Source organism: Aulonocara sp. 'chitande type north' Nkhata Bay, linkage group LG15, assembly GCF_057382095.1.
Source record: "Aulonocara sp. 'chitande type north' Nkhata Bay isolate Kocher_YH1m ecotype deep benthic linkage group LG15, A_spYH_male_GT1.1, whole genome shotgun sequence".
NCBI lineage: Eukaryota > Metazoa > Chordata > Actinopteri > Cichliformes > Cichlidae > Aulonocara > Aulonocara sp. 'chitande type north' Nkhata Bay.
The window spans coordinates 28210178-28218990 of record NC_141358.1 but is presented as its reverse complement, the minus strand read 5'-3'; the positions used below and the strand labels follow the sequence as shown (position 1 = coordinate 28218990).

Here is an 8813-nt window from a genome sequence, read left to right as displayed (position 1 = left end):
TTATTGACTCTCCTCGTTTGTATATAATGACGATTTCTTTCATCACCACATGAGAGATTAAAGGGAAATAAACAGCAGCTTTGAAGAGCAAACATTCAGATATTTATCGAGTTTTCAGGCCAAACATCGATATTTTTCACTCCGCTGGCTCTGAATGTTGGCGCTTCCTTCTTATTTTACACGTGTTGTACAGGTTTGTGTTTACAGCCCCGTGCATTTTATGAGACTCCTCGTGCTGCCAGCAGGCGGCGCGCGGTCGCGGTTTCGCGTCATTGAGGAGACTGAACGCGTGTAGGCTGGCGTTTATCGATGGTCTCCGATAACAGACGAAAACGAGGTGTCGATGAGACGGTTAGGAGTCACGTGACTCTGCGGGACGTCACTGAGCATCACTTCGTTAAGGAGCAGCACGAGGACAGACGCAAGCTTCACCTGAGGACAGCAGGCAGCGCGTGCAGGTACAGAGACATACACTTACTGCAAATACACTGTAGTGCTGCCAGGTTTATTAGACAGAGTACTTCATTCTGCTGTAATAGCATTAAAGTCACTTGGTGTACTTCAAATATTCTGAGTGTACTTTCAGTTCACGTAGTACTGCAGTATACATAGTACTGTACAGAGAGGTTACTGATGAAGAACCAGTATTATTGATCGAGTTATTAATCCAGTCGATCGATCAGCGGGACACACAGCTGATCGAAATATTCGTTTAAAGTGAGTCAGTCGGTGATGAAGAGGAGGATGAGAACAAAGAGCATCAAATATTCACACTGAACCTCAAGTGCAGCCTTGTCCCTGGGCTCTTTGTTCCTGTTTCTCTAGTGACTCTGAAACACGCCAAAGATAACGCAGTGTGACATAGAGCTGTCAGCAGAAGAAGAAACAGCTCTTCTTGTAGTATGTGTAAGAGTAATAACAGAAGATAGTTGATTGGTTAATAATGTAACAATAACTGTAGTACTGAGTACTTGTGTATTTTTACTGCAGTAACAAATGAGTACTTTAATGTACACTTTAAACTTGCCGTGCACTTAGAGTACTAATAGTGCATTGTACACAGTACTTCTGCAGCTCTCCTTTGAAGTACTGTTACAATGACTTTATGTGTGAACTGATGAGGGATCAGTATGGAGGTGAAGTTATCGATCGCCATTTCAAGTATGTATTCCTGTGTCAGGTGTGTAAAGGGGAGGAATCAGCTGAGACCTCTGATTGATGGATTCTGATTGCACATTTCAGACTCATTATATTCCCGGAGGAGGAAGAGGAGGATCATTTCAGGTAAACTGTCTTCTCTGAGTACATTGCACTCTGTGGAGTGCTCAGATTGAAACCACAGAAAAAGAAAGCTTACCTAGCCAGACCCAGAGATGCGTGGTTTCCATGCGCCGATGAGGTGAGGTTTCAGCATGACAGACGTGAGAACCATTATTGTGGCAAGGTTTCCTGCAGCAGTTTCCTGTGCAGGCTCACTTCAGACAGGAAGTCATCTCATAATCGTGATCAGTCAGCCTGATGACCAATCGATCAGGTGGTATAAAGGTCAGAGGAAGCTAACAGTGTCTGACTGCGCCCACAGGAAAGATTCAGGTCGCTGATGAACTCGCTGATGAGTTTATAAACAGCGAGCACAAAAAACCCCTTTAAGACCCTTTAAGAACCCTTTAAGATTTAAAAAAACAACGTGTGAACACCTAGAAACAGATTCAACCTCTGACGATGTCTTGTATGAATTGACATGACTTTATTTCATGACCTCGGAGGAACTTTTCCTTTTTTTAATGAACATGAGCAAATCATGAAAATCTGCATACTTGAGGCTGGAGAGCATAAATAAATAGTCCCAGACCTGGATCTGGAACAGGTCGGCTCACCTTAAAGTGAATTCATTACCTCCTGATAACAGCTCAGTCCTGATACAAGTCCAGAAATCCCAAATTTACCTGCAGGCAGCTGGTGATCCAGCTTTCAGAATTTAGATGGTTAAAAGCTCCTTTACGACACTGAAGGTTTTTGACTTTAGAAGGAAGGGGAAGTGAAATTTACTTTACAGTCTCAAATTCTTTCAGGGTTTAGTTTATTTTAATCTCATTTAACAGATTTCTGATCACCTGGTTTATTCTTGCTTTGCGGCGCTCACCAGTATGGCTTTAACTCTTTGTCACAGATCAGCCACTCAGCCTGCGCTCGTCTGTGAGGGGAAAGTTCTTTTCATTCAAGTATGTAGTGATGAATAAATCAAGTTTCAGAATAAGAGTGTGGGTGAGATGTGAGAGCTCAGACCTTTTTTTAATGATCGAGCTGTTTTTGGCCTCAATTGGTGTTAAAATCATGCAGAAACCAAAAGGCCTGTGTTCTTTATCCCCACTCTCTCCATTGAAGGTCATTATTCAGGGCTGTGCCAGGTGTTATATGAATTGTGCAGCCCACATACAGCAGCTGAAAACCTCCTCTCAGACCGCCGTTTGATTGACACCTTCAGGTGCTTTTTCAGCGTGACACTGATCAGAGCAGCTCTCGCTGCTGAGCATGCTCAGCTGGGTCGGATTCTGCTGCCGTCTCCATGGATCCTGTCTGACCTTCTTGTGTGATTCCTTTCACTGTGCTTTAAGTTACGTTTTTATTTATGCTGATATCAGTCTTTGAGATACAGCCAAAGACTCTGATTGGCTGTATCTCTCTGCAGATGATTAGCCCTGGGCTCTGATTGGTTGTCTCTCCCCGCAGACATCATGCTGGCAGTCACCGAAATGGTGACCCAGACGACCAATCGAAGTGACCTGAACTGCACGCTGCCGCATGATGAGGGCCGCCTACCGCTGGTGCTGCTGTACAGCGCCGTGCTGCTGGTCGGTCTGCCCGCCAACCTGTTGACAGTCCTCCTCACGGGGTTGCAGGTGCGCAGGAAGAATGTGCTGGGCGTGTACCTGTGCAGCCTGTCGGTCTGTGACCTTACCTACCTGGGGACGCTGCCGCTGTGGGCGATCTACGTGAACAGCGGTCACAGGTGGCCATGGTCGTCAGCGTTCTGCAAGCTGACGGGCTACATCTTCTTCAACAACATGTACATCAGCATCTTCCTGCTTTGCTGTGTCTCCTTCGACCGCTGTGTCGCCGTTGTCTACAGCCTGGAGTCCCGTGGCCTGCGACGGCAACGCCACGCCGCCTTTGTCGTTCTCGCTATCATCCTGGTGGTGGCCATCGGACACGCCCCTGTCTTCACCATGAAGGAGGGCGCCACAGAGGGTTCGCATCACTGCTTCGAGCCGAGTCAGAGCAGCGCGATGGTGACAGGGTTTTACTACGCTCGCTTCGTCATCGGCTTCCTGCTCCCGCTGCTGTTGCTGGTGGTCACCAACTGCGGCATCCTGGCTAATGTGCAGCGCAGCACAGGGCTGCAGTCGGCACAAAAACGCCGTGTCCGGCAGTTGGCCGTGGGTGTGGTGGTTCTGTTCCTGGTGTGCTTTGCCCCATACCACATCATCCTACTGGTCCGAGGCATCATCTTCCACTTCCCGTGGCTTGACAACTGCTCGTTTCAGAAGGCCATGTACACACCCTACACCATATCGCTGGGCCTGTCCACCATCAACAGCGCTGTCAACCCAATCCTGTACGTCTTGTCAAGCAACAACATTCGAAAGGATCTACGGCGAGGACTTGCACAGGTCTGTGGCAGAGTGCTGGTGAGAACTCCGTCCAACACCAGCCAAAACAAAATCCAGCCGATCAACAACTCTTTAGAGCTCAACACGGGCAGTGAGAGGCTGGCAGCAGGAAAACCACCCGGGACCTGAGGTAGCGGTTCCCCAACACTGCAGTGTCCTGAGGTGACCGCAGAGGACCAGGACCAAGAACCGGGGGACTTTGAGTGCTACGCATGCACAGAAAAACAAAAACAGAAATGTTTGGAACAAGAACTTTAGAGACAGAAGCTAGAGTAAAGAAGGTGACACAAACACGAGGACTTGAATAAGGCCTGAGAGACGTTGATCTGTGATGTTGCAGTGCTCTGTGTGCACTGCTGTGTTGCACACTGTCAGCCTCCCTGCTGCCACGTGTTAGACTGAAACAGCAGCATCGTACCTGATGGCCGAACACCTAGTGCGTGGCCACTCCCGCAGACACAGAAACATGTAACTGCATCTCAAACATTCACACCTGCAGGGTGTGAATGTTTTTACTGTAGCACTTCAACCGGACAGACAGGTGACCTCACATTATTGTTTTCTCTGAACCGTAGCTACATCACACACCTGGTCTCACAGTTTTTAAACTGTATTCAGTGAATGGCTAATGTCTTCTGTCATCATTAAAAAATGTAAATTTTTCATTTTCACTCATGTGGACTTTTTTAAAGCAATTTGACTGAAATGTAACCGTGATCAGTTTCCAGTAGCAGGACACAGACAGAAATTTGCATAGTAAAGAAATTAGAATATAAAAAAGGGGGGAAAGAGAATGCGAATAGAAGCATAAGGATAAATATAGCATATATACACATATATAAATACAGAATATATAAATAGGCAGTGAAAAATACTCATTAATGAGATGTAGCAGCCAATTGTCTATTGCACTTTTCGACTATTGTGCAAACACTACAGCTTAGTTGTCCCCCCCCATATAACCATCGTATGATCACGTGACCTAAACCACCTCCATTTCCTCAATCAGATAACGAGAGTATCAGAGAACCTGGAGAATAATAACCCAATGCTGGAAGCATAAAACTACAACACCCAGAAGACGGACTACAAAATGCTGACATTACAGTTTTGTTTTTTTTAAGAACAACTTTATTTATACAGAACACATGTCAGCGTCCACGCTAGGAAAAGTTTACAGAGCGCAACATTAAAACACATTAACATTAACAGAACCACATTAGAAATGAATAAAGATAATAAAAACAGAAAGCTGTGAGTCCCACTGAAGGCTCCACCCACCCTGACCTCTGACAACTAAGAGAGTGAACAGTATTGTGTCCAAAAAGAAGCTCAGATAAACAGAATTATAAGCTTCAGGTGCGTCAGGCATTTATCAACAAATCTGAGTTGCTGATAGTTTTTTCTTTTTTAATCTGATGGAGTGCTACTATGAATTATGGGATGGAATCGTCTCATCATCATCACCTCTTCACTGATTGGCTGCGATCACCCACAAACTAACTAAAAATAAAATGGAATCACTTCCTGTTTAATCTGATGGCTGGTGACAGTGAAGTTTATTTTGTAGTTTTAATATTCAGGAACTTTATTTTCTGTCACATTGAGACTTTTCAGGGTCACAGATAAGGTGAGAGTGGATGGCAAGTTGGATGTGCCTTACATCAGTGATCACAAAGATAATTCTATGAAGAACTCAACAAAAAGCACGAGAGAGGGTTCATCAAGAGGTGAACACACAGGAAGTCGACTGCTTCAGAGCAGCATGCGTCTGTGGTTAACACTGTGCATGTGCATGGAGGCGTTTGAGTGGAAACAGGAAGCCGCAGAGAGTGCGAGACTGCAGAAAAGAAGAAGTCCCAAGAAAATTCAGCAGGTGTGCGAGCAGCTGCTCCTGCCAGACAAGAGTTGAGAGGGGAAAAAAAAGGACTATTAGAGTGAGGCTCACCTGAGACGCACCTACGTGCAGTCCGCAGGTGATTCAGCTTTTTATTTGTAAACGTCCAGTAAACTCAAACTTTGTGACGTGAATAAACAGATGTGATGCCAGAGGCAGGCTCGAGCTCCAGGTTCATCACGCCATTGTAGAGGGAGCAGCAGGAAGTCTGACCTCATTCCTGCTCTGCTGTGATTGGGTCTGTTGTTGCACTTCTGCCTCTGAGACGCTTTGATTGGCCGAGCTCCTGGAAGGCAAATGCTCAGCCTCATTAATGTTTAAGCAGCCTGTCAGACAGCACCCAGGGGAAATGAATCATTGAAGCTGACCTGAATAAGAACAGCAGCACCCATGGAGCAATTAACCAGAGTCAGAATTAACAGGAAGGTGGAGCTTTTCGGCTGATGCTCCTGTTGATCAGGCCAATCACCTGTCTGTAAACACATACCTGAGAGCTACTCTTTAAACGTAGTCAGTTTGGCCCGAACCTGCTTCCACTCAGATCACAGGTTATGTCCAAACCCCGGAATCAGGCCAATCACCTGTCTGTAAACACATACCTGAGAACTCTGTTTCCATGGTAACTCATTAGGTTGCTTGTTGATCGCTCTAAGAAAGAACTGCATACACACGTGTGCAGGTTTGCCTTTAATGACTTTGGTTTTATTTTGTATCAGAGGTGTCAAACATGAGGCCCGGGGGCCAGAGTTGGCCCACTGTCTAGAGCTGATTGGACATTTGGTGGCTCGATCCCATGACGAGATACTAAAGCTGAGTTGCTCTCTGACACATCCATCGGAGCATGAGCATTCCAAAGCACTGAAGCATACAGGTGTTTGAATTAGTGCTGTCAAAATGAATGCGTTAACGCAGATTAAGCAGTCATCACGATTAACGTGATTGTCAAAGGAGCTTGCAAAGAAAAGCGTCTGGACTTCTTTAAGTTACTTGAAGACGTTTCACCTCTCATCCGAGAAGCTTCTTCAGTTCTAAGGTCAAATGGTGGAGAGTCCCAGATATAAACCTAGTGAGAGTATCCCCCCACAGAGGGACAAAAGGACCCCCTGATGATCCTCTAATCGCCAGAGCCAAGGTGTGAAACTGGGTGTGGGTCCCAATCAGCCAGAGTTTCGGGTGAGTTCATTGTGAAACCTGGCCCCACCTTATCATGCGAATTCCTGAGATCAGATGGCCCAGGATGTGAGTGGGCGTTAAGGCGTCTGGGAAGGGATCTCAAAACTGGATTATAGATGGCAGAGAGTTTTTGTCGTAAACCACCGCCTCTGTTCAAAGATGGTCGCTCACAGTGGACATAGATGGCTTCTTTCACTCCTCTTTCAAACCATCTGTCCTCTCTGTCCAAAATGTGAACATTGGCATCCTCGAAAGAGTGTCACAGACAGATTAACGTGATTTAAAAAAATTAACGCTATTAATGGATCTGTAGTGCAGAAGGACTCAAAATCCCTGAAATGTTTCTGTCAATGCATTTCGGGCAGTTTGTCCAAGTAGAGTTACCTTCGCACATGCGCAAATGGGCAGTAGATCTAGTAGTGACAGGTAGCTGAACCAATCAACTCAATTTGGAAGATGATAAATGCACATTGGCCCTCTTGATGGGAAATTTGAGTATTAAAATAATAACAAGAGTTGACCGGCAAAGTATTATGCACATTGTGCAAGAAGGAATTTTCTTTTCACCGAGCTTAAAATATCACATTGATGTGAAGCATACGTTAGCCGGGCATGCTGCTAAGATTTTGGCTAATGCGTCACCCAGCTTGCGACAAATCACTCACGGAGCATCAGGGGGCTCAGTAAGTCTACCTCGGAAATAATGACTGACACAATTGCCAAGTAGATTGCAACAAACTGCAGACCTATTAATATCATTGAGAACATGCGTTTTACATAGCTTTGGTTCCTCATCTCAAGAATGACAGAGAGAGAGTGGATAAATGTTTACAGTTTTTTGTTAAGATAAATGCTCAATAAACATGTTAAGTGCGTATATTTCCCCCCAGCACTTAAAAAAATAAAAAATAAAAATATATTCAATCAAATATTAGTGTATACTTACCTATTATTATTAAAATATAGGTTTTTAAAAAAAAACTTGCATTTCACATGTGTTACAAGAAAACTATTCAATTTCTCTTTGATATAAATGTCTGTTACAAGCTTAAATATAAAGTTGAAAAAGTGTAATTGCAGCCAGGCTATTGATCAAATAATTGCTATTAATTACAGAAAATTGTGAGATTAATAAATTTATTTTTTTTTAAATCTATTGACACACTAGTTTGTATGCATGCGTGTGAATGAGACATGTAGTATACAGTGCTCAATAACAACAATTTACCTGGAGCTTTGGTTCAGTTTTTCCTATGGTCGGAAAAAATTACAGTTTTCCACCATCTACTGCAGAAATTTCAGGGTTTTACTGTAAGGAAAAAAAAAAAAAAAAAAAAAAACTTCCTATGAAGTCACAGACACTTCCTGCATAGCTCATTCTGTGCACATTTCTCGAGCTGACAGGTTTATAGGTTTGTAAGTGAAGGAAGCACACGTGGACGGATTAAACACGCAGCTCGACTGCACTCAGCTTATTTCAGTGAACTTCAAGCTTAAAGGCTTCAGTGGGTGTCCTCAAGATGTCCCCAGAAACACCACAGAAGAAGCAGCTGTCTTTGTCCTGTTTTTAATAAAACAGATTAACCTTTAATGAGTGACAGGAAAGGTGGGATGACCTCCGACCTCCTGCTTCAGAAAAACCTGAGTTTATTTTACTCAGCCCTGAAAATCTTGGAAATAATGTATCTAACCAGATGTCTTGATGCTCGATCATCTAAGGCTACGTTCACACTGCAGGCGAAAGCGCATCAAATCCGATTTTTTTGACCCTATGCGACCCATATCCGATCATGGTATGACAGTGTGAACGGCACAAATCCGATATTTTCAAATCAAATCTGGGTCACTTTTGCATGTGGTACTGAATCCGATACATATCCGATGTTTTAGAAAGCGACTGCTGTTTGAATGGTCAGGTCGCATTAAATCTGTCTTTTACATCACTGACACAAGACAGACGCCAATTATCGGCTCCGGAGAAGCGCCCGATAAGACATTGCGAACGCTTCCTGGCCATCCATGTTAGTGAAACTGTTGGGAAGACAACGTTGGAGAAATGTGAACATTTTATT

General features: G+C 44.3%; 1 protein-coding gene across 1 annotated transcript; it reads left to right on the top strand.

Moving 5' to 3' along the window:
• The first annotated feature begins 323 nt into the window (after window positions 1-323).
• Window positions 324-4328, top strand: gpr132b (G protein-coupled receptor 132b). Its single transcript, XM_086265373.1, has 3 exons — window positions 324-458; window positions 1243-1284; window positions 2731-4328. The coding sequence occupies exon 3, from the start codon at window positions 2736-2738 to the stop codon at window positions 3798-3800; it is 1065 nt and encodes a 354-aa protein (XP_086121499.1). The 5' UTR covers window positions 324-458; window positions 1243-1284; window positions 2731-2735; the 3' UTR covers window positions 3801-4328.
• Window positions 4329-8813: the final 4485 nt, after the last annotated feature.

Excerpts from the sequence above, each read along its gene's own strand:
- gpr132b (XM_086265373.1), top strand. The coding sequence starts at position 2,736 with ATGCTGGCAGTCACCGAAATGGTGACCCAGACGACCAATCGAAGTGAC.